The 27015-nt window shown below is 43.3% G+C and overlaps 1 protein-coding gene across 4 annotated transcripts in view; it reads left to right on the top strand.

Annotated features, from left to right (window-relative positions):
• The first annotated feature begins 375 nt into the window (after nucleotides 1-375).
• Nucleotides 376-27015, top strand: part of LOC104926405 (potassium channel, voltage gated eag related subfamily H, member 7) — a 59535-nt gene continuing 32895 nt past the window's right edge. For all 4 annotated transcript variants that reach the window (XM_019257473.2, XM_019257472.2, XM_019257471.2 and 1 more), the window contains exons 1-3: nucleotides 376-844; nucleotides 1624-1854; nucleotides 22057-22212. In XM_019257473.2, coding sequence (XP_019113018.1) covers nucleotides 769-844; nucleotides 1624-1854; nucleotides 22057-22212 — 463 coding nt within the window. In that variant the 5' untranslated portion in view covers nucleotides 376-768. The remainder of the gene's footprint in view (nucleotides 845-1623; nucleotides 1855-22056; nucleotides 22213-27015) is intronic.

Raw genomic sequence — 27015 nt, 5'->3', positions numbered from 1 at the left:
TTTTTACCTGCTGCGCGACATAAATAGGACCGGAAATGATGGCGGGAAAGAGGTAATTTTTTCATAATTTGACTTAAAATGTCTTTACTATGTGTCGGTTAGCGACATAAAACAGGGAGAAGTGAGATAACGTCGCTGTAACGCGTTAGAGTAATCTATTACCGAGCTTCTACTACCTTTCCGTCTGCCGCTTTGTCTACGCATCCATGTGGGTTTTTCCCCCTCCGCCGTGTCGGTGTTGTGTGTTGCTCCTCTCCGGTCCGTCTCTCAGCCAATGGCCTCGGAGACCATCAGCCCCCCCCTTCCTCCCTCCTCCTTCACAACAATAGACCCCCACGCGCGCGCACACACACACACGCACGTACTCACGCACATCCACTCACGCGCCGACACAAAACGCGTACAGCGCTTTCGAGGAGCGTCGGTGAAATGTTGGTGAAACTGCGGCTTACCCACTTCCTTTCTTCACAGCTTCACGTCGGAGAGGAGCGCAGGGAAGCCTCTGCGATGCGCTCAACCGGGGACGAGTCGGAGTTGAAATAAGGGAAACACGGAGGGGAAGAGAAAAAAAAAAAAAGAAGAGGGGGGGAGATTTTCTTACGAGGATGACTGACTGGTGGTGACAAAGAAAAAAACGGGGAGCCCCCTCTCTGGCTTCGGTTGTCATCCGCTAGAACTTGACGGAAGGCGTTCTGGAGGAGACCGGCTTGCTCTTACTTGGACAGCCAAAGATTTTTTTTATCATCATTATTTTTGGAGGGGGGAACCATGCCTGTCCGGAGGGGTCATGTTGCGCCACAAAACACATTTTTGGGAGTAATTATTCGGAAATTCGATGGACAAAGTGAGTACCTTACCTAACCCTGGTGTGCTTGTCTGCCTTTTGTGTCCGTCCCTCCTGCATTTATTACAACAGTTATTAGTCGTTAGAAATAGGCCTTCTTTTATAACAAAGCATGTGATGCTGCTTACACAAAGGATTAATTCATCCAGCATGTGTCAGAGGTGCACAAAAAGTCATTCTAAGTTAATTATCCTGCTACCTTTGCGTGCACCAGGTTTGTTTTGTAGTTCTTTCTGCAGCCCCAGTGGAAATTGTAGTTTTTTTTTTTTTTTAAAGAAGCTGCACATAAGATAAAAAGGATCTCATTACTTTCCGATCCTATCCTCAGAATACCTGATTAAATCCTCCAGTCATGTTTAGTTTCCATGGATTATTTGTTTTATGTGCGCTGCGTCTTGCTTGCACACCACGCTGGAGGCCTTTTTGAATAAAACATTTCACTTGTGCCATGAATCTGTTTTCACAGCTCACAAATGTGGAAAAAAACCGGCTTTGCTCATATTCTTCTGTTTGAAATGGAACATAGTCAGTCATGGAAAGTGTAATAAAGCCTGCTTATAGAGTTTCATTTTTCATTCACCGGAACAGTTAAGCACCTATATTAAGGAATGTAATGAGGATAATCCTGTGTAAACCCATTACACCCACCCACCTACACATATTTATATTTCTGTGGAGTGTTTTTCAGATTCCTGTTCATGTATTTATGTTTTAATGTATTAATGTCTAGGTGAACTTCTGTACAAATTAACATTCCCCCCTGTCTTCCCCCTCCACAGATAAGAAATTCATCATAGCCAATGCCCGCGTGCAGAACTGCGCTATTATCTACTGTAATGACGGCTTCTGTGAGATGACGGGCTTCTCCAGGCCGGACGTCATGCAGAAGCCGTGCACTTGTGACTTCCTGCACGGCGAGTTCACCAACCGGCATGCGGTGGCCCAAGTGGCCCAGGCACTGCTGGGCTCGGAGGAGCGCAAAGTGGAGATCACCTACCACCGCAAGGACGGTGAGTGCCGAGCAGAGAACACGACATGAAGCTGTCGCAGCAGTCTCACTTTCACCCCCCTCTCTCTCCAAACATGATCATCAAACTCTCAAGATCTGTGTGACACTGTTTACACCGTACCTGAGCGCCGCACCTGCAGTGTTAATGTTCACTACGTAGATGTGGGGATAAATGTGTGAAAGGTGACTTTTACAATGTCTAACACTCTCGGTACAGCGTGGGTAATTTTTAGTTCTGAGTCGGCTCTATCTGGAGCATTTTGCAGCAGCAAATCACAGAGTGCACCCATTTAGAGCCCTGAGGGGGGGAAGAGCAGCTGTGAAGGTTTCCTTTGCTGTGAAGTCCAGTTTTGGAATGATGCAGGCGCTGAGGTGGCTGAGAAAGATGTTCATTAGCCTGCGCTGGATAGGGCACCCTGGGACGGATGTAGCTCACTTCCCCAAAGACTAATGTGGAGACAGCGAGGCGTTGCCTCATCATCTCCCAAAACAAATTAGCATAGTTACTGTACAATACAGTGTACACAGATGTCACTCTACATTGATTCAGTTAACTTTAGCATTTTAAAATCCTGTTAGTACTCACAGAGCTGACTGTATCTGCATAGCTTTTCCATAGTCTGGATAATCTGCTGGCGTGCATACGCTGCTTATGCACACCGCATGCAGGTCATGACTCGGCATGGCAGCTGTTTTGATGAGTTACAAGGCGAGCTCCAGAGTGAAAGTTTAAAGAAGTCGCATCAGCTGTGCTGGTTCAGAGAGAGTTCATGTGCTCCTAACAATAACAGTGACCTCTACCAATGACATGTATTCAGATGATTAAGCCTCCTTGCATAATGCTTAAGGACAAATGAGGTTTCACTTTGGCACAAATGAGGATTAATAGTTTAACAGAGCTATGTGTTAGTCCGGTGGTGCTGTTTGTTGTGTTGGAGGCCTCCATTAGGTTTCATTTTGTTTTCTCCTCTGTGATTAATAATGCAACATGTGAGTTATTTTTAATCAAATAAAATCAATCAGCTGCACTTCGTCAGAGTCCATGGGGTGTAGCATTTTGTCAGAGTTTTGCAGCAGTTTCTCATCAAGTTGAACACAGAATTGAAACATTAGCTGAACTAGAAATTATACTCTTGGGGTCAATGAGTCACGGCCAGCAGCCTGAAGTGCGGGACAGAAAACCTGGACAGCTTGTAAAAGCGGTAGTACCAAAACATCCATCCATGAAAACACTGCAAACCTTTGGAACCCTCTCACATAGCATCCCTAATGTTTTTTTTTTTTTTTTTCAAAATAATTGAACAATAATTACTAAATAAACCACTTCCACAAGACTTCCCTCGAGCCTCCTTCAGGCCTGTTCCTAAAAGCTATGTAAGCAGCAGGTAGAGTGACCGAAGTGTCGCTATGTGTGAGTTAAAGAGCATCACGGCATCTGACTGAGTGAGTTAAGGAGCACAGTTTGGACTGAGAGCCGCAGGAGAAACATTAGAGTCCTGATATAGAAAGTGCTGAAATGTATCTCTGCTCACAAACAGGTGGATTTTCCCATGGATGATGAAACAAGATGCTGCCAGAGAGATTTGTTTTGACAATTCCGATGTGTGAGCTCTGGATCAGTGACTATATGGTCTCTACCTCTGTGTGTGTGTGTGTGTGTGGTTCATACTCATGCAGGTATGAGAAAACCCAGAGGGAGAGAGGTGCCATAGATTAGGTCAAAGACAGTTTGCAGAACAGTTAGAATTGATAGTATCCTTGGAGACATAGATGTGTGGGGTCAAAGGTCGACAGATAAAGTTTCAGTACAATGCTTGAGGGAATAGTCAGGGAAAGATGTCAGCTCATTTTTTGAGTGGGCTTTAGCCTGAGCCTTTTGAGACTGGCAATATGCAACCCAGAGCCTTGTTATATATCGTCTTTACCGAACTCTGACAATTCTGAAAAAGCATCAGAAGAAGCTCAGTCAGTAATACCCCAACTTCCCCGTGCTTTTCCTCCTTGTGATTGGAGATGCAGCATGTTTTTATTTGTTCGCCACAGATTTCACACCCAGAGGTGTAAATGATATTTTTTTCTGATTCATTACAAATAAATTCTCTCCAAGGAGGTTCTTTTACAAATCTGCAACTCTCCTACAACCTACCAGAACATCGCATAGCACCGTCAAGGAAATGTTCTCCAGATGTTTTGTGGAGGTGTGTTTGCAAATCAGCACACAGGAACCCTTAATGAGCTCTTCTATAAATGGATAGTACTGCATAACCATGAGAAAACATTATAGGAAACCTGGGAATATTTTTTGAACTAAAAGCAGACAAAATGTTCTTTGAAGTTTACAAAACACCCAGCGTCAGGGGGTCATGTGTTTTGATACATGATACACTTTTAGTTGAAGTACATTCACTCATATTTGTGTATTTTTTTATGTCGTGCTATTAGTGAGCTAAAGGATTAGGTACATTAAACTCAGCCATAACAGGTCTGATGCTTCTCTAGGCCGACGCATTGTCAGCCAAACCGAGCTGGGGTTCAATCTGCATCGATCCCCAGAGCAAACAGTTTTAATGAGGACACAAATACCTTCATGTTGCATTGATCTTCAAAACCGGTGCATTGGAGAGGGGAAATCAATGACGGCCGAACGCCCTCCCTCCGTTGGCCGTGGACCACAGGAGACTTGAATAAAAAGAGCTGGAGGGCTTCTGACTGTCGGACCCTGCAAAGGGGAAAAAGGCCTCATTATCATTCTGTATGCTGTGCCACTAATTACTTCAGTGTTTTCCTCTCACCTGACTCAGAGCTTCTCTTGGGAAGGTCAAACACCTGTTTCAACAAGGCAGACTGCTCTTATAATCTCCTTTATATAATATAATATCCAATTATGGCGGAACTCCTAATAAGACTGGAGATTATTCTGACATCTAAAGTTTATCTTGTTATCCACTGACAATGAAGTGTAAAATTCTTGTGGCTGTGTGGAGAGGTAGGCAGCTCCGGTGAAAAAATAGACATCGTATTAGTATATCGTTGAAAAAAACGAAAGGCAAAAAAAAAAGGAATGGACCACAATAAGACTAAAGCAGTACCATCTGTCTTATTTGGAGCAATGCTGCTATAAACAAAGCAGGAATGAATGAATGAATCGATGTAACCGCTCTCAGCTTCTTTCTTTATTTTCTCCTGTATTGGAATTCCAGGGGAAATGTCATTGCAGCAAGCCGTTTGCTCTCCTCGAGGTGGACCACTGGGGTTTCTCTAGGTCAATCTTCTTCTTTCTAATCCCGTGACCAAGGGTCTTGCATAAACGCATCGGCTGCCGTCCTTTATAGTCCGTGAAGGAGATTCTGCTCGTCAGCACAATCTTTGGCACATTCGTAATGCTTTATGATTTGTGCCATCGCAGAACCACTGATCGTTTTGCCTTCCGGTGTGCATATCTCGATGACCTCTATAGGGGAGGTAGCTGTCATTTAAGTGGATGAAATTTACTCCAGAACCCCGTGCTTGACATCTAGATGCCGAGCTGTTTACTGCACTTGTAGAGAGCTATCTCTGACACCCAGGACAGAACAGCTCTTCTCAAATTTGACTTTTGTGTCACTTAGTTTCACCTGCTTTGTTAAAGTGTTGTCCTATACTGCTATTACTCATCTTAATAATCATATTTAGGTATATTCTCTGAGCAAATATCACTTTTATAGACAGAGTGAGGTATTTTTTCATTTCTCTCTGCTGTCATTGTCCCGCATATTTCCACATTTTAGTCTCTGTTTCCATCCGTAGCCAATGGAAAAAACAAACCCGTGTCTGTGTGACGGAACAGAGGATACTGCAGTAGTCATTATGCATAATGTAGTGTGTGTAAGCTACACAGACTGGTGTATGTGAGTACACTGTGGGTGCGCTATGTGAGGTGTGTTTAAGACAGAAGAATTTCACACAGTTACCGTGACATAAAAGCAAGAACTCTCAACCGGATGCACGCTGACGTAATTGATTCATAAAGCATGAGCAAAGAAAATAGCCAGTAATTATTTCAAGGACAGACAGATTCAGATTGTACATAGTCATTTGGTGCTGAACACAGACTGGTGTTGTGGCTCTAAAAATCCATCTCCCTTTCTGTCAATTTCAATGAAGGAAAATAATTCATTTCTTATCAGTACAAAACAAAACAGCCATGAAAACTTTTGAAATAACCTTCATATTGTGCCCATAATGAAGGGAAATCACTGTTCCTGACACAGCGGGTTGGAGCTAAGGATGTCATTAAAAAAACACACAGGGATAAAGGAGGTCATTTGTTGAAACCGTAGGTGAGAGTAAACATGATCATTTTCCATTCAATTATCTCTCGAGTCGCTCCATTGTGTTACATACATATATTATAGTAAGTCATATCACGTTTGAAAGCTAATGCTTCACAGTGTATTTAGACAACGTAGTGAGAAATTGGATTTGTAAGATCAGATCTTTTCTCCTCTAAAACAAATGCAAATGATAAAGCCAAAGCTTGAAGCACAGCCCTCTTTCAGAGCTTACTGCAGTCAGCAGCTACAGTTAAACAGTTTTTAAGTCTCCAGTCTTTGTTCATTCGTTTGTTAATGAGTGCATTCAGTGCCGCAAATAAATTGCCCAAGCCACAGATTAAGCATTTAAACCTCCTCGTCTTAATGACAGCTTCAAAAATCACAACCAACGCAGCGCACATTTACTCAGCAAAAACTCTATCTGCGTCTTCATTGAGTGATTCAAATAGAATAACCTGCGCTTTGCTTTCCATCCTAAAGAGCTGGAAAGTATATCAAGAAACCCATAAGCTTATACATACTTGCATATAGCAAATGAAACTGGAAATGTCACACTATAAATAGATTAAAGTTGGTCGTGGTTCAGTGATGCTCACTGAGATTACAGTTTTTTTCCCCCCTCCTATAATACCTCACTCTGGAGACTGAGATGCTGCACTTTAAAATGAAATCACTGATTATTTTACTGATGGCTTTGTCAATTTTGCCTCCTTTGTGCACAGCTGCATAAGAAAAGTAGTAAACCCCTGCAAATGTTTCGCTTAAAGTAACTCAACTAATCAATTGGAAACTTGTTACGGCTCTCCTCTTGAGCCTGGACCGTGTTATTTACTTTACCAGTGCAATGATTTGCTTTATTTAGCCTTGTTTCAAAGGAGCACCTACACCAACTTAACACTGCACTCGTATTACACTGTAGGACTCGCAATAAACTTCCTTGTCAAATCTTGGCGCCTGCAGATATCCCTCCCTTCTCCTTACTTTGCTTTTCTTGATAAGATGATCCCACTGAATGGAAAATACTATTTAATAGAGTCATGAGGTAAGATCACCATTTAACCTAACAAAGATCCAAACCAGGCCTTGCATAGTTTAGTTAGCCTCGACTTTTTGTTAAGCCTAGACCTACTGATCGTCAGGATCACACAGTTTTTCCTCACGTCTTCCTGCCTGTATCCAGTTTTGTCTTCTTAAAGCCTCAGTGTTTCAGTTTGGCAGCTGATGAAAACTTAGTTGGGGGTTCTTTTCTCTGTTGGTAGTGCATCCCACCACATATCAGTTTTTAGGCACTTCTCTCTTGCTTGCTACCAGACAGAAGTGAAAAGGAGGCACCTTCGTGCAATACAAAGTCAATGGAGAGGGATGAATTGTTTTCCCCTGAGGTGTGGGCAGGGCTTAATTGCACTCCGTCTCTATACGCAGTGGTACTCCCTAACTCCCTGTTCATCCTAAACCAAGGAAACATATTGATGTGTGAAATTGGTGGAGTTTCTCTTCACCCTTACTTAGGTTGACAGTTCAAATTAGTGGAAGCCAGCTAAATTATTCTCGCCACGGGAAGACGATTTTCGTTCAAGCATTGAATTTAAATATATTAGACACAACAGTGATGGTATTTTTTTACACATTTTAAGCTGCTCTAAGGTACACGCATTATTCCTGCTGTGTAGATGTTGCCGATGTAACTCCACCACGTCATTTGAACTGTTCTCAAGAATAACAAGTAACTAGTGAACCAGTCTATAGCCATTAAAGTAAGCCAGACATGATGACTGATGATACCATTTAGGTCATTTGTGGCCTCAGTTTGATGGCGTGGCTCTGGAATGGAAACCATTCTCTGTTAAACCAATTCTTGCACATCCGCTGCTGTGCAAACAAGATAAGCTCTTATTCTGTTTCGCCTGCAGTCCCTTTCACATTCTCAAGTTCGAGAGCATGCTGGAGAGCTTGTCTACGAGAGACATATGCATGAAATAAAGGAGAGGAGCAGATGCGGTGGGGGAGAGAGACGGGCCAACGCCAAGACAACATTAGACACAGTGAATGAGACAGAGGGAGTGTGGAGACGTGGGAAGGAGTGCTCGTCCTAAACTAAGTTTGACGTTTTGTGTGACAGTGAGGGATGAAATGAGTGAACAGGCAAGAGTGTAAATGCAGGTGTCGGGGCGAGAGGGAAATCAGGTGAAGCTGAATATCAGATGGCTTCTTCCACTGTGGGAACGCCCTCTTGAATCCAGTCCAGCAGCCTGAGAGCTGCTTCAATTATGGATGGCCATAGCTCCGTCTCCAACACACTCTGTTTGTCTCTCAGTGGCTCTGCGGATACATAAAATTATTCTAAATCAACTACTGTAAAAACCATAGTGTCGAACACAGACTAAACCCATAGAGGTTCAAATAAATAAAGGCTTGGCAAATGGTGTGTGACTTTGAATCTGGCTGTCCAGCTCCTTCTCATCAGTCCTCATGAGCGGGAGAAAAAGCAGTGTAATGAGCAAGCCCCCCCACTCTCAATCTAACAGTGACATAGACAGATTCGTGTTGTAGCAAAAGGCTTCGATTTTCCTCTGTGTTCATGCGTCACAGTGGATATCATTTATAACGAGTCTCTTCAATGGCTTCTGCGGGCTGCCAACAAGAAGCAGAGCAGATGTGAAGTTAGTCTCCTTCGCTGATGCCATTATAGCTTGAGTGCTTTAAAACAGACAAAGTGAAGGGAGGTAACTTCACTGTCCCCACATGTACATTTAACTATTCAGATGAATTTCCTCATGTCTGTCACACCCTTATTTTCCCATCCCTATAAAAAAAAAGTCTCTGTGCAGTACAGCATAGTGTTGTCCTGGCAACTGCTGAAAGAGCCATGCTATATCATTGCAACTCATCCTGGCATGTCTGCTGATGGGGCTCAAAGCTAGAGAACAGAACAGACTACTGGGACCCAGTCACACAAGACGGAAAATGCCATCAAAAGCCGAATGTGAGAAGAACCGATGCAGAGGAATTCGACTTGGCGACGCTTGTGTGGAGCCGTACTTCACAGGTTCGTGGATACAGCCAGCAGGATCTCATACCCTGCCATGCAGAGACGATGTATAACACTCATTTAAATTCACGCCAATACACTTCGTCATGACATGATGCCGCCTCGATTCTGAAGAAGCTGGTCTCTCCGGCTCGTCTGTGCGACCTCAGCACAGTGTCACAAATACTCTATGTGCATGTGTTTGCCCTCAGTGGTCGGACGTTGTTATCTGGCTCTATAGAGGCTTCTACGTTATGTACCTATCTGTTGTGTCGAGGGAGTGACTCAGCCCTATCCTCTGACCTCGGTTACCATAGGAATGATCAGAATGACGCCTGCTTTCTTAAGCACAAGTGTACAGTTGCCCTGTGTCTCAAGGAAAGAAGCCAGTGCCCCTATAACATTTTAAGATTTAATGCTCTCTCTGCAGTGACAGTGAATGAAGCCTTGTACTTCCTTTTTAACAAGGCCATTTGGATCAATAATCCAGTCCTTTACAGGCAAGCCTCTTTCCATTGTTTTCCTGTTGGGTCATTCTTTACAGTCACAGATCTCGGCTTTTTTTTTTTAATCTCGCAGGAGGCCATTCGTTTAGGTCAAATGGACTTCAAAGCCATTATCAAGTTGTTTATGTCTTCAGAAATTCACCTCTACCCTCCAACAAAAATAGTTTAAACAAAGCTATCAGACGCTCTAACTGTAACTGTATTCATTTATTATATAGAATTACTTTATTTTAGGCTTTTAGTGCAAGCACATAAAAACAGCAAAGTCAGAGAGATTGCTGTGGACCTCATATCAGCAGCCAGACATATTACTGTCTGATATACAATATTTCACGATTGCCCGTATCAGCCACACATACCAGTTTAACCTCAGCTTGTACTATGAAATCCATTTCACAGTCACAATTTGCAGGCACAATGCCAGTGAATGAATATGGGTCATTCTGATGTTGGGTCTATGGATTAAGCCCACACACACACTGCCATTATGTGATGGTATTACCGCAAACAGACCGTAAACAGTCTGACAGCCCCCTTCCCCCAACCCCGAGCTGACTCAAACACCTCGCTTTACAGCTGCCCCCTCCCCCCCGTCTCTCCCCATTCTTTCCTTACAAGAGGGGCTAACACCCCCACGCCCTGCACAGCTGCACACCAGACAGCTAGGTGCATGGTAGATAGCACTGATCCAGCCGGGATCTGGGAGATAAAGCATGAGCTGGATTATCTCCCCCTGATTATATAGATTTTTTTTAAATGTTGTAATGTCACACGAGTGTGCTTAATAGGTTTATTGGTAAACATGTTGAATTAATCCCCCCGTCAGTGAACCACTCATATTTATGTGTATGTGATCTCTGCTTTCACTCATTCACAGATTGATATAAGCACATCTGTGAATGGGCGGCCACATGTGAATGATTTTTTCCCCCTGTCAGCCTCTTTCATTCATTAGCTCACATGCTGATCTGATTGGTTTTATTCATGTGGCCATTGTTTCACATTTGGTTGTTAAATAAAAGTACTAATAAATATATTTTCTCTCCCTAAGATACATTGCCTGGAGTGTCGTGTAGTCCTCCGGCAGACCCATTTCCTGATAGGGTCATTTATATGTTGATGTTACTACAGTATCTTCATGCTCAGCCTCTGAATCAGATGACTCAAACATTATTTCTACCAGCTGAATTGGGTGAAAGCCTACATTCATGACTTGGCCCACTGCTAAATGCCGGGCTGGGATCAGCACTCTGATCTCACTCCTCACTTTGATGGAGATTGAAACAGCAAGCCCGTACAGTCCAAAGGGGCGGCCTACGGCCACTGGCCTGTTTCATCACAGCTAGTCGTCTGCTCAACAAAACCTGACATCTGCAGATTATCAAGGCACTGGACCACGATGGTCCAGCGCTGACATTTCTGAAGCTTCTGATTTGTTCGTCTGTTTGACTCCTCACACTGTCTGTCCAGCTGAGACACACCAGGGCTCATCTTGTTTTTGTATTTCTCTCTTGCTGTGGGCAGCCAGTTATACGGCTTGCCAATTCCTTGACAATTTGACAAAAGTAAATTAGTGCTGCAGAGCAGCGATGAGACATGGGTGACAGGAACTGTGGACTGTCAAGCTTTAACACAGTTCTTTAATCGAGTTTGTTCCACATTCTGCAGGAGCACTTAAAGTATATCTCTGTAATGCTGTAATTGCGTTTGCTTGTATATATGCATGTCTTCTTGTCAGCCTGTGTTTGGGCAGTTTAAGCTCAGAAAATTACGCAGGCTTTATGTTGTTTGGTTCTAGTCTGTACTGTATTTGATTGACACCCAAAACATGCATTCGCAGCTTCATTGGCAGTGTCTTGAACCAAGTCTGACATCTTTCACAGCTAAAGTTGCAACATTATATGACTTTGTGAATGGACACCCAAGATGTTCAGGACGTTACATGGCAGTCACCTTAATCAACAGACCATTATACATCCTATATGAATAGATAGGCAGCTTAGTGTAAGGTTATTATATGTTCGAAAAGAATCCAGCCAATATCTTGGTCCAAGCCTGACCTCTGTAAGATGTTTTAACGTGTCCTGTTCAAGGTAATCTTAATAATCAACAAATCATACAGAGCAAACACAAAAGAAACACAATGAGTCAGTGAGTCAGAACTTTCCTACAATGTTATTTCTTCTCCATTTCTGCCCTGTTGTGCTTGTTTCATTTCAAACTCAGTGGGAGAATCTGTCGAGGCAAGCTAGGTCTGTTTTCACAAGGTGGGTTGAAATTAAAATGTAGAAAATGCATAAATGTAATTGGTGTCTACACAGATATTAATTCTATGTGGAGAGGACTTCAAGTTAGGATGTCTGAAAATAATTTTTAGGTTTTTTTTGTCCAGTCGTATGTAGATGACACCATGTGACCATTAAACCACCAAAACCAGACCAAACCTAAGAACATAAAGAGAAAATTGAGATGTTTAGTGTATAAACTGAGTCATTGGTTTTCAAAGAGAACAAATAGTCATATTTCTATAGAAGTCAACTTTTATTTCCAAACATGTCCAGTCCAGTCAGTTTGCTTCTTTGTGGCTTTTTGTTTGCTGCACCATCTGTCAACTCATTTTTTCCCCACATTCATAATGATCAACAGTGTATTTCTGGCACCATCGCAGCTTGCTGTTTGACGGAGTCCACAGAGCCTTCCATCACCCACCATGATCTCCCAGATAACCTTTTGCAGCGACACCGCATGGTGCCCAAAGCTTCACACAGATTATTCCTGTTAATACTGCTATGCAATGCTTTGTTGTATTCCGTGAATTGCTTAGGACTTCCTCCGTGGCCTTAGATCGTCTCCTCAGTCACCGTCACAAATCTGCCGCAGCAGGCCAACAAAAGGTACAGTTGTGTTTGCGGGGATTCCGACATCACAGCACCTTTTCTCACCAGCTGTAAAAATGAAACTACAAAGGCAAATATCATAATTTAGGAAATTATGAAAACAGTGACATTTTAAGCTGATTGAAAGATTGGAACAAAAGCTTGTAAGTGTGCAATCAAATCAAAGTGACACCACAACAGCACGAGAAATATCCAACATCCACTTTAAAGAGTGTGAGAGAGAGCGAGGCATGAATATAAACAAGAGCTCCATAATCAAGGACGAACATCAAACATGACTAAATTATTTGTATTCTGCTCTTCATTGTGACTCATCCTCTCTTTCTAAAGCACAGACTTGAGTTTGCATTTGTCTCTCCGCGTATGAAATCTCATCCTATTCCAGGACATTTGTACTCGGATACACTTTGAATTTCTGTACCGTTTCCTGTGTTTGTTTGATTTAAGGGAGACGTCAGAAAAGAGCATTAAAAAACTAATTCAGCGAAAACTACTTTTAGATGACCGATGAAATCAAAACCCGGCTGCAGATATTAAATCCCAGCCTGATTTGGAGCGCACTGGAATATCTTGTCACCTGATCATTTAGCGAACTCTTGGAGCACGCAACTTACACTCCCATAAGCACCCGTGGACGCTGGAACAGGACGTAGTGACCTTGAGGTTTGTGTTACTCAAATATGTGATCTTCTATTTAAAGGACCGTCTCCCTGAATAATAGACTCTGCCCTGTTCAAAGTCATTATGCGCTGACATATTGTGCAAAGGATTAATGCCTGGATTTTTCTCATCATGTACTTTCCACATTGATTTTGTCTATCTGCTTTTCTGGTGCAGGCAATATTGGCTTCCACCACATCCTCAAAAGGCTGCAGTGGATCACTGTATCACACCCACAGGTGCTGTCCATTTAGTCAAGGCAATTGCACAACAGCACATGGGAGTAGAGATGCAATAATATGGATTTCTTTTACCCCCTGTTCTGTAATGAATCAGTTCTTGTTTGGAATAGTTAGTATATTACAGGTTTTATATTGGGGGGGTATGTCCACGTATTTGTCCCTGTTTTCTAAAGTGCTGTGTTGTAATTGATCAGGACACTGCAGAGGTATTGAGTACATAACATATCGAGCTCTGAAGTTGCTAAATTGCTCTGCCTGAGAGCGATAACTCCTAGAGATTGAGGAGAGCGCATAGATTAAAGTGATTTTCATGTCGTTTGCAGTAAAACAATTAGTTTTCTTTTCAGCCGCCATGACTCAACACCAGAATCTTTATTTCATCTGGAGTGGTGAAGGAGGTGATTACGTTCTACAGCTTTAATATTGGCACTAATGGGGACGTTTTCACTGATACATCCATCAATGGACAAACGTGTGTGTTGCAGTGATTTTTTTTTTTTTCACATGTGGCATTTGAGGGTTACAAGAGTCTCGGACCAGCAGGCCAGCATGCTGACACTGATGATATTGTATCCCCGGGGATAAAGTAGCGCTTTCCCTCCTGGATTAGAAAGTTGGCATCCGAGTTAAACAGGTCTTAGTACAACTGAATGTTCCCGGGGGAGAAGAGGAAGGGATCACATTTCCCAAGAATGGAAGGCAAATAAAATAAGGCTTCCACTCTGTGAAAGAAGGTCAATTCTTATATTTAACTTTTTTTAATAATGTTGCGCCAGCTGTGTCAGGGTTCAGGGAATTACTGCCCCTAAACCAACATTTTATTGTAAACTTTATCTCGTTTTCCTGGATTCAACAGATGGAGTGGCTTGTTAGACATCCTGCCTTGTGCAGCTTGCGCAGCGCTCGTTTTGCTCACCTTCTGGTGTAAAGTCAAAGAGGAGACAATAATAGTGCAGCAGCCATTTACTCAGACACGTTCGCACGTGGGTCACAGGGTCAGAGAGCGACCTGGATACGTTGATTTGATGACAATTAGCGGCGTCGAGATGAAAACGCTCCCTGCTGAGATTTTGACAGAGAGAGAGAGAGGGGGAGAGAGGGAGGCCGAGGCAGGGAAACAGGGAGGAAGATGTCAGCGTAACCCCTCAAGCACCAACCAACAGCTCCCTGCTGCTGGAGGCTCAGCTCACATCAGTGTCACTCACTCTCTCTCTCTCTCTCACATACACCTAACTATATACACACATACATTCACCATGTCTATTAGGCCAGGGCAAAAAAGTACAGGCTGCAATTTAAAATGATTTTGACTGCGATATTCTTGGCAGCAGTTTCTCTAAATGAGGGCTATCAAGATTCCCATATGCCACCATCCCACGCAACTAGTCAGCTGATGTTAAACTGGTCTGTGTGTGTGTGTGTGTGCGTGAGAGAGAAAGAGAGAGTGACAGAGACGGGACTTGACGAAATGCATTTTAATCGCACTCACTGATCAACGTGCACGCGCTGCACTTTGGCTACCCTGCCACCGCGAGCGAGCGCATGCCGAGCTACATTGTCTTAATTATTGATAGTGGAAATAGAATCTAATGAAATTTCCAGCATCTTGAAACCAGAACTCCTCTCACTGCACCACAACTCTCAACAAATCCCATTTCTTCAATGATTTAGGGTTTCCTCGCAGTGAGACATGTAGTTACACGTAATAACACTGAGAGAAGTATAGATATAGCTCCGCTGTGGCGAAGTAATGGTGCAGAACTTTACTTGTACTTGTCCTCCACTGTATTTGACAGATATAGTTACTTTGATGTTACATACAAAACTTCAGCTCATGTAATATGATGGCTCTGCATATCCATACAGCTGTTGTGAGCTTCAGCAACACAACGACAAGGAGAGCCTCTGATACTCAGACAAAAATATTGCTTTTTGTTTTGCTGCACGAGATAATGAGTGTGCATAAAATTAAAAAATAATCAACTTTCAGGACCTTAAGGGCTCTGTAATCAAAACAGTACTATATTTACTTCTCATACTTAAAGTTAGGATGGCAACGCTTATTTTTAATTAATTAATCTGCCATTTCACAATAAAATATTAATTGGTTTGGTCGATAAATAATCATAATGGCCATCACATTGTTCTACAGCACAAGGTGACATCTACGAGTCTCTTGTTTGACTAACAAATGAGTTACACATGTTTCCCTTTGAGAACCTGAAACCATTAAACATTTGACATTTTTGAATTTTTCAAAAGAGAGAAGGAGGAGATGTAACTTAAGGTCCAGTGTGTCAGATTGAAGGGGGCTGTAGTTACAGAATATGGCAGAAATGTATTGTAATATTCATAACTTTGTGTTATTAGTGCATAATCACCTCGTTCATGTTTGTATTACCTTATACTGAGACTTTTACAGACAGATTTTTATATATAAAACATGTCAAAAGGGATTTTTAAGTATAGAATCTGAATACTTGCTCCACCACTGCTGGATGCTAACCCCAGGTGACAAAAGGATTGGTGAATCTGTTAACCTGTACAATACAATACAAAACTAATACAAACAAAAGAATCATTTCAAAAATGTACCTGAATCAAGTGAAATGAGAACCCCACTTTAAGAAAAGTTCAATCTAAACTTAAATAGTACAGGCTCATAAAATGGTGTGGAGGACTTTTATATTGAAAGTTGTGTTTTACCTCATTTCCATAAGAAATACACAAAAACCAAAACACTGCTTAACTATTCTGCAGAATGAAATGAAAGCGAGAAGAGGAAGAGGAGCAGTGGGCCCTCAAGCTTAAAATGAGTTTGAACTGACGTAACCTTGATGGAGTGTAATTAATATAACTTAAGGAAAAGAATGGGGATGTGGCAGGAGAGACGGGGTGAGTGAGCTGAGGTGAACAGGGAGGTGATTTCATAGTTGCGCATGTGTGTGTGGGTGTGGTGGGGGTGCAGGTGGTGTGTGTGTGTGTGTGTGTATTGGATAGCGCCGTGTAATGAAGGCACTACTCTGTGGGAACAGTTGGTGAGTGGTGTATCAGAGCAATATCAGGGCGTCCTCATCTGAACTTTGTCCTGATGTCCAACAGTGGTGCTGCTTTCGGTCCAAACTTCAAGGACAGATCTTATGCATAGAAAGACACCTTGTTATGCACAATATGAGCCTCTCTCCAGCACGCTTCGGATGAGCGGCCACATTTATTCATCTGTCTGCACAGATAATTACGTTCATTCCATGACTAATGTCTTCGGTTGGACCAGTCATCCAAGTAGTTTATTGGAGAGACACCCAGTCCAAAACAAAATGGCACGGAGGTGACTTTGTGCGATTTTAAAAAAAAAATCTTCTGGTTTATTTGAGTAAAACCTCAACCCCCATGGTACTGTAGTTGTGCTGTGTTCAAACGAGATGACATTAAACAATGCCGAGCCCGCCAGCGCACTGTGATTTGGCATATTCAGTGTACGCACTTGGTTCCACACTGTGCTGTCATCCTGCCGAGCCATCTGTGTAGCAGCAGATTACCAGGTAGCCCTATTAATCCAGGTAGGCTCCGCCGCGTCAGGAAGGAAATGAAGCCGAGTGGAAAATGTTTAAATCGATAAGAGCCACGTTTCCACTCAGGCTTAAGGCTTGACTTTGACACGGCAGGCCAGCGCAACAATGCACAAGGCAGTAGGCTTAACAGGCTGTTATAGGATTCACTGTTTTGGCTCAAGGATTCTGTGATGTTTATGTGGACGGCTGGCAGCTCTGCGTTCATCAGCTCACTTTCACCTTGCCAAAGTTCGAGATTGGTTTCCTCCTTTACAAAACCGAGTCAGCACTTCCCTCTGTCCATCATCCTCTGAGGATTAGAGACCAGAAAGAAAAGATTTAGTTTTGGTTTCAGTCCATCCATCCATGACTGTAGATTTTAGCTTGGGGAGCAGAATGCTGAGTCACTCCGTTTTTTCAAAAGAAGCAGCGATGGCACCTGATGTATCATATGAGGATACTTAACTATGTTTTGCTCTGCAGCTCCCTATGAATATTCAGGTCAGAGATACTCCCGACTAAATCTGTTTTAGTGCCTTTCAAAGGTGCGTTCTCTCATTACTCTGCACCGTGTAAACCAGCTCCATGCCTGCTTATTAGATTTAGTTGGACAGAGAACATTCTGCTAATTAATGCTGCCTGCAGGCTGTGTGTGAGCGACTGTGTGCTTGTGTGTGTGAGCCGCTGTCTGTCTGTGCTCCGCACTGTGCCGAACCGAGCTCTGCGAACCCCGTCAGTGTTCAGTGTTTGTGCGCGTGAGCTCGCCCGTCTGTCTCCACGCCAGTGTGCAGCCGAGAAACGCAAATGTTATTTCTGTTTGTGTGTGTGTGCGTGCGCGCGCACATGTGTGTGTTTGTCTTTGACCCTCCGCCGAGGCAGGATGTGCAGGCAGACGGGCAGAAATTTGCATCGGCAGTAGCACCGGGGATCTGTTTGATCTGTCCACTTATAACACGTCAGGTGGCCTTCCTGCAGAGAACCTGGGCAGCTATCTCATTTCTCAGGGAGAGAGACACACACGATAGGGGGAGAGAGAGAGAGAGGCTGAAGGGAGAGAAACAGCAACAGAAAAAGAAAACAAATGAGGACCAGGGTGGATTTAATAACAGTGAAGGAAGAAGAGAGTGACAGAGACGAGGAAAAAGCTACAGAAAGAGCAATGGAGGTAGATAGTGAGGTAAAAGTAGAGGGATGATGGGAAATGGAGTGGAAATGAAAATAAATTGTATTAACAGATTTACTTCTGTTGTGCTTCATCACACCCTGATGTCTTCGAGAGTAATGGAAAAATCAAATGAGCACTACTCCGACAGCTCAAGTAGAGATTTTTACATTGGGATGCAGATTGCAAACACAAATAGACAAAAATAAAAGTAAAGTACAGGTTAATACAGAGAACACACACACACACACACAGTGGCGCTTGCTCTCTTGTCATTTCCATATCGTCAAACCCACATACAGCTCTGTATACCCAACTTTAACTCTGTCCTCCTTGACACACACCTACACTTGACGTAAACACACAGCACAGCCCCCCCCTCTTCCCTGCACAGCCGAGGTCCAACCCTAGCTGCAAGCGTCTCACATACCAGTATGCATGATGAACGACGCACAAACGAATAGTCAATAACAGTAATGAGTCATAATGGGAACCATTAATGAATGAGTGTGCACACACACTAACACTTGACAACATAATTAGCTAATTTTAGGTGTCCTGGAGCTCATTTCTCTGACGGCTCCAAAAGTCTGAGACAAGGCAAGTTACTTCTATTTTGGATTTTTTTTTGTATTGTAACACTGGTGTTTGCTCTCCTTTTGCTTTAATGGCAGCATGCATACTCGAGCTGACATGGACGTCACACATTTGTGTGAACCTGATGACCCAGCCTAATTTGACAACGAGCTTCTTGTGATGTCACAGAATGCTTCTGGTTTCTCAGTCTCAAGTGCCTCCATAAATGTTGGGTTGAGGCCAAGTGACTGTGTTGGAAAGTCCATCAGGACTCCTCGGGCCTTCTCTCTAGTCTCCGAGTGATTCTTGCAAAGCGTTTGTTTTGGGTCATTATCCCGCTGCAGTATGAATCCTTATCCACAAAGATGCAAAGCAGAAGGTGTAGCATGTCTCTGAATAATGGAGTGCTACTTCACCTTGGTCAGGGTGGAGTCAATTCAGTATAGGTGTCTGCAAAACACCCCCAGACCACCATACACTTTTGGCTCGATACAGTGTGGTATGATTCTCTCTCCTTACATACACCCTTCTGTTTCTGTCATAAATCTCACCATAAAACGTACATTCATCAGTAAATAGACCTGTCCAGGCATTCACTGTGAAATCCTGGTGTTCCTTAGCCCACCCCACGTGTTTGGCTCATCCTCCGAGACCTCCACAGCCTTTTTCTGACAAGACCTTTGCTTGAAAGTTTACCCTTTGCTTAGAACAACAAATTTGACTTTGACACTTTCACTTGAGTTCTGAATCCACAAACTTTGTGCTGTTTTCCTGTTTATGTGAGAATGGAGGTTTTCAGTGTGATCGCAGACTTTTGGACCCTAGTGGATCTATTTTGAGCCCCATCTCCTGTCTCCTCAGAAACAAACATCGAGCCTCCTCTCATTCTAATATTGAGAAGTCCAACCATTATGTTTTCTAGAACATAATACTTAGCTCCTATGAATTATAAATGCCTATGGTTTCCAGGCGGCTTATTTTTAGAGTACACACACACACACACACACACACAGAGATTGCTTTACAAAGCTGGGGTTACGTCCCCTCCTGAGGCATACAGAGGGTACACTAAGCACTCTGTAGTGTGTATGTGTGTGTGTGTGGTGTTTTTGCTTTGGATGAATTTGTTTTGCCGATGTGTGGTTGCGCGCGCGTACACGTGCACGCGTGTTTTCAGCTGAAGCTTTTCCAGTGTTTGTTCTTTTACCTGCGAGCACCGCCGCAGGGGAAATGGCCCCCTCTGATTCCGCCGGATGACGGTGGAGCGTTTGCTGACTCCGAGTGTAACTTAACAAGATGAAAGTGTGGAGAATCTCCATTCTAAAGGGGAGATCGTTCTCCGTCCATCCGCTGACACGCGACTTCAGCAGAAGAAAGCTGATCTGGTTTTGGTTTGAGAAACATCCTGAAGTTGCTTTCGTGCCCGGAGACAAATGAAGTTTTTTTTTTTTTTTGCTTTCCTCCAGAGCGCTCACTTGTTTCCATGGAGACTCACATTGCTCGTTTGAATTTGAATTTGCAAACAAAATGAATTGTCAAGATTTTTAATTAATAGGATGTTCATCACTGTCACGGCTGCTCCTTGTGCTTAACGAGCTAAAACAGACAGGTTTAGGTTTTCATGTCTGTCGATGAAAGGTTCAACACGTGTATGTGTGTATGTGGTGTAATACAAGAATTAAATTATTTGTCAATACAAAATCTTCTGAAAAAGTTTCTTTTTTTTTTATTTTCACTGACACGTAAGGCCCTTCTCGTTGCTGCTGTAATATGTATTTCCTTCAGCCATAAGTACATCCAGTTCCTGATAACCATGAAAGCGAAGGGACACCTCCACTTGAAGTCAGGGCCTCTTTTGCATTTTGTCACTAAAGGCAGGCCAGCCATGATACTGCCTGCCCCCCCTTCCCTATCCACACTCACTCCCTCTGACTGAAATTAATGGCTCCATCCACTCACTGTGACACTGATGTACTATTAGGGGCAGGTTACTGCTTAGCCCAGCGGAATCAGTGCTCCCCAATACATAAATCAAACCACAGTCCTGTGAAGCAGTCGGTTTGCAACGCGGCCGCACAATAGGGTTTTGCAGCCTGACAATACAATACGAGAAAATAACCGGACTGACTGGTATTCTGCAATTATTTTGTTTGTGTTGGTCTGCGTGCGGCAGGCATATTCGCGAGTACACACACACACGCTCTTGTGAGCGGAGTCAGAGTTGCTTGTGCGGCAGTGTGTCTGTGTGTCTGTGTTCCCCCCAGAAAAGAAATGCTGTAGGCTGGATGCCTGCTGGGTGAGCTATAAATAGCCTCCTGGTGACAGCAGGACTTAGAGCTTAATGTGAGGGAGAGAATCTTCCAGCGATGTCCATGTTCATTATTTAAAACTTAATATACATTTAATTTTCTCCACCAGTAATCCCGGGCATGGCGTCTCTGCCTCCCATCTGGTTATTAATAAAGCCAAAGAGAGGCAGATCTAAAAGATCACCATCTTTTACTCTCCAGTGATACTTCACTTGATGCTCGGACACACCAGTTGGTATAAACAGCCTCCATCGCTGGTTAATCTGCGTTAACCTCTTCTCTGCTGTTTGATAAATTGGGAACATTTAGACGCGAGGTATTAGCAGAGAGCAGGGGATGCATTAAATTTACCTCCCAGTGCGGCACCATCGACAACTCTAATAATTAGGGTTTAAGAGCTGAGAGCGATTTCCTCCCTGAGACGGAAACATTTGTGGTTGCTGTATTTCTGAGGAAAATGCATACACCATGCACACACACACTGATATTCATGTCACATCGTAAAGACTTTGCATGTCTTGTCATCCATGGTGACACAGTATGGCAGTAATTGTGTAAAGCATTAATGTTAACTAGAGGTGGATGGATGTTTGCACTGCGTCTTACTGTAGTGAACAGACTCTGGGCACGTCTGGATATATGAAATCATTCAGCTGCAGAGGCTTTCCTCTCCGTGGACCTCTTGACCTTTCCCCCCTCATTTCTCTGCCGGGCGTCTCCGCGCACACAGCTTTATCCGGAATAAGATGTTTGAATGTCAAAGGAAGTTAATGGAAGGCTCCAGGGTCAAACTGTAGCGTATCTGGAAAGCTGGAATGTTACTTTGAGTCTCTGCTCGTTGTTGTTTTGCTATGAATTTTACAATCAGACAAGCTTTAAGATTAATGGAGCTCATCTAATGACCGCACCAAACATAAGTTTATTACTTGTTTCTAACCTTGATTTCATTTCCTGTTTAGGGTCAGACTTCCTGTGTGTCACCCACATCATCCCGGTGAAGAACGAGGAGGGCGTGGTCATGATGTTCATCCTTAATTTCGATTACATCCTGGACGAAGGCAGCAGCAACTCACTGGAGAGACTCAACCACACCTTGCTGTCCAAAGCTGACCCACGTGAGTAAAGACAGAACGGAGCATCACACCTTTATTCCCTTTTACAGTGCCGCTCTCACCGGGCTGCATGTACAGAAGGAAGAAGTTGTGAGATTGGAAGAGCGAGGAGGAGGAAAGGAGTGATAGCAATGTAATAGCCAGACGTGACCTTTTACTTGTAACCTTTTCCCACATCATTTTGTGCCTTTAACCAATCCTGCGTTTGAAGCTCTTGACATAACCCTGATATTTATGTTGCACATCCTGTCGGATGCTACGGACACATTTGTCTTGTACCTTTGTATACCCAGACATAAGTTGTGGTAATCTCCAATTTGGACTACTCGTTGGAGCAGTGCAGCGCAGGAAATCCCTGTTAGATAGCTCCGTTGGCATGTTGACACCAGCGTTTAGCAGACACTGATGTGTTAGCCTGCCATCATCTCAAAGGTCTGGCCCAATTATAGCTCATAGCCTGCCAGGATGGCCTGATGAACTACTGGAGCAGTTCTGGAGAGCACTCTGCTTCCCAGAGCTGTCGGTGTAATACTGTATAATGCCATTCCCCTGCGGTGCTCTCAAACACGCGCTTGATGCCTCCTCTCTCTTCTGCGTGTCTCTCTCTTTCGCCACTTTCTGTCGGTGACATATAAAAGCGGCGGCACGGAGGACCACAGGTCACCTCTGGATGACTGTAATTGGATGAGGCCCCTAACAGGCAGCATTGCCTCATGGGATGTGTGTGGTGGAAAGAGCGGAGATGCGTGTGTTGAGTGTATAAGTGTTGTCCGTGTGTGTTTGTGTGCACCCAGGCTCTCGCCAAAAGCATGTGTGAACGCATCCGCTTTTCAATTTGCGAGTGTGTGTTTGCACAGGCGTGCACATGTCACTGATAAAGCCTTCACTTCTCTATGGGAGCTAATTGCTTAGTCTGAACACGAGGGCAATCCCTGATGGTGCAGGCCTCTATGAATTAAAGTCTATTCATGCCTATCTGAATATCTAAGTGGGCGTCCCTGCAAATCTGGTGCTGTGGTCTAGATTTGTTTACAAGGTTGAGTCTCAGTGCTGGACACGTCTCTCTCTCTCTCTCTCTGTTTGTCTGCCTACACACAACCTCTGCCGTCGCAGGGATTACCGGAGAGAGTTGATATTTGGCCTTGGCCTCATTCATCACAACTGACTCCAGAGACCTAGTATTGCACTTTTACTAGCAGATGGACAGAGGTCACAAATTAATGAATAAACTCTGCATAATTCAAGAGGACATCACAGACGAGCAAAACGCAACAGATGTAAATTTAACTCGGCGAAAGCCACGGTGTTCCTATTCCGAGGAGCAGCTGCCTTTAGATAGTGTGAGGTGATGATCCATGTATTACATTATGGAGACTCCTTCTGGGGAACGAGCAGCCATGCATTAGGCGCTTATCGATTGCCGCTCTGTGACGATCCATCCATCCTGTAGCCATCTTGGATTTCCCCATTTCGCTTCGATGCGGCTGAGAAGGGCCACATTCAATTTCAGTTCGGTTTTATTTATAGAGCGGCAAATCACAACAGAAGTTATGCCATGACACTTTCCATATAGAGCAGCAGACTAGACAATACTCTTTAATATTTAAAGACACTCAACAATTCATCCGCACAAAAAGACAAGTGGCATTTAATGCACCGACCACAGCGGCAGACTAGTGGATTCAAATGTACTGGGATTCATATGCGTTCGGATTATTGCAAGGCAAAGTACGACATTTTGTAGGTATTCGACAGTAAATGTGGCATCAGGAGGGAAACGAGGAGCAGAATACGCCATGCACTAAAGACAGCTATTGTAAAAACATTACTGCTAGTGAAGCACACTGTGTGTTCACACCTTATGTGATAAATCTGGACAAATTTCCATTATCCCATCAATTTTCTTACCTCTTTTTGCACTACAGGAACATAAACAAGTCTTAACCTGGAGCCAACAACACAGGAATGGCTACAAATATACATTCATCGGTGCCAATAGGACTTATTGGTGGATTACTGAATTATTGCCTCAGATAGTGGCCGATCACTGCACAGCCTTCCCCGGTCATGTAGGCACATACTGAAGAGATCCGTGCCTTTAAGCACATACACCGACCAGTCAACTCAGGGTATATTTATACTGACGTTTTAAACCAGTGGAAGAGGCCCAGTCCATCCTGAGAGTGATTGTCAATTTGCTTGACACCTGGCAACATCTGGCAACAAGTTAGTTCACCTGTTCTGCAGAATCTGTTTAAGTCCATCCTCCATCCTCCATTCTGTGTGGAGCCACTATTAAACCCCCACTCCTAGGCTGGCTATTCCCTGGAGCTGACAGCAGCAGGGTTGACTGATAACTGAAATATATTTTTTGTCAAACTTTAACTCTGACTGGCACCCCGGCACCAAGTCAAACCGCTACTGTATATCACCGGTTTGTATCCCATCACATCAGGCTTCTCAACAGGAATTACTGATGTTGAGGGAAAACAACCTACCTAGATATTGTTCAGTGATCCATATTATTTATTTAATTATTTAGATGTTCACTTAAACAGTTAATCAATTTCTAATAAAGTCAAAGACTGTTTAATTAGCTATCTGCCCTTTCCTGCTCCAAACTGTCACTGTTATATCGGCATCTAAAATTCCCCTATCAGCTGATCTCAAACCTTCAGTTACGGATTGTTAAGCTCCCGTCGTGGAAAGGACTTCTGTGACCACCAGAGAGGAAAAGCAAACACACAGCCCTGATTTCCCCCCTGCAGCAGTGATGCAGCCGTGCACTGAAAATTCCCAATGACAGCCTCATGAAAGTGTTTATAATATGCATTTAGAATACAGTGAATCAGACTGATAACAATAAATAGACCAGGAGCATGCTTTAGCCTCTAAGAGGCAACACACGTCCATGAATTGTTTGCATGTTCTGGGTACCAAATGTATGCAAATCGTACCTGCATGACTGACAACCACAGAAGAAGACCATCTGTGCCTGAAATGTTGTCAGTCAAGAGTCGAGTGTACAGGTGTGTTTTCACTCAGTCAGTCTAAAATGCTCACAATGTTGTCTTCATCTCCATCCTTTCCCCCTTTGTTTACTGTCACTCTGCTGGCAACTGTCCAATGAGGGGAAAAAAACGCTATAAAAATCAGCTACTATTAATCATACTTTAATTTTCTCTCTTAATAAACGAGTGCAGAGGAAAGTGAGGACACAGCAGAATTTTTCCATGTTATTCTCTAGAGCTGGTGAGTAATAGGAGGACTGGGAGCTCAGGTAAACACCCCTTAAGGTGAAAGAACACTGCATGCAAATCAGTGTTTTTTATTTTTTTATTTTTCATTTAACGTTAACAAAATCACGAGAGCAGGAGACAGAAACAAAGGACACAAAGCTGTTTTTGTCACTCTTTTTTCCAAAGCATGAAGCTTTATTGTTCTCCTTCTACTTCTCCTCCTGACATCTGAATCATGTTCACATTACAGAAAGACATTTCACTCCCTAACACGAGGATCTGAGGGCCCAATTAATATTCAATGCAAATATTACTATCCGGTATCATAGCAACACGGGCCACTGTACGTCCAGTGGTTGTGTAAGGCCGCTGGTGAGTTTTTGCAGGCAAAAATGAGGCTCGGAGAGGGAGTGAACACACTAACACAACCCAGTAACAGCACTCAGAGGGCAGCATAATCCAGGCTCAGCCTTTTCAATATCACCATTAAACATAGCTACATACAGTGTTCTCAGAGCACATCACGGATGTGTGACTGAATTATGAGCTCATTAAGAGATTTGTGGCGTATATGTTTATCCTCCAGGCACAGTAATTAGAGCCGAAGCTCGGAGCATGTGAATGCTCGTGAGCTACCATTCATTATTTTGTTAAAGGTGTCATTTTAACAGCTGAGGCTAGTGTTTAAATCAAACTGTCGGAAATGTGAAACGCTTGAGCTGCGTGATTGAATGATGTTGTAATATCTCAGCGGTGAGATTGCAAAAAAAAGAACAATTTCCTTTTGGAGAGAAAAGCTCCAATAAAACAGTTTTTGCTGTATTGTGTGCGTCACATAAATTGGATTTGCTGGTCTGGGATCAGCTGCGGACTCAGATGGTACTTTTGATCAGCTGTCTTATCTTCCCCGTAGCGGCGGATGCAGATGAAACAAAACTTTGTAATGATTCTTTTGTAGATACAACAACACCAACTCAACTTAATTTCATCATCCTTCAGATGAGTGACTTGTTTAGTTACAGTGCACTGGAGATGTGAGCGCCGACTTCAGATCCAGCTCTGACTCACTAATTAAATGCAAATTTTCAGCGTCATCAGCATCCGGCTCAAGACATTATTTAAACACACCACACTGGCCCGAGCAGTCACGGGGCATTGTGTCTAAAATGACTTTGTTTCTCTCAGAGGGAGCACTGGCGATGATATAGCTGCATGCGGCTCCCTGCTGAGCCTCAAACAATAATTCTATTTTCTATTTTACCACCTATTGTGTCTCTGAATACATCCAGAGCTGTTAAACTCACATTCCCCTCATATTGGGGTTGAACCGGGTACGTCAAATACAATGTGCTGTAGTTCGCTCAAGCAAATATATAAAAGGGGGATAATAATGATGGTTTCATGAATTCAGGTTTGCTCATCCTTTTTTTTTCCCTTCTAATGCTTTTACGACTTTGCTTTCACTCCGCCACATTGCAGTAAGTTCAGAGGCTGAGACAGTATGTATGGCATATGTGCATGCAACTAAATGATTCACAACATGCAGGCCACGCTTTGCGGCCCATAT

This window comes from Larimichthys crocea, chromosome XIX (assembly GCF_000972845.2).
Source record: "Larimichthys crocea isolate SSNF chromosome XIX, L_crocea_2.0, whole genome shotgun sequence".
In the NCBI taxonomy this organism is placed as follows: Eukaryota; Metazoa; Chordata; class Actinopteri; family Sciaenidae; genus Larimichthys; species Larimichthys crocea.
This window is presented reverse-complemented; position numbering and strand designations above follow the sequence as displayed.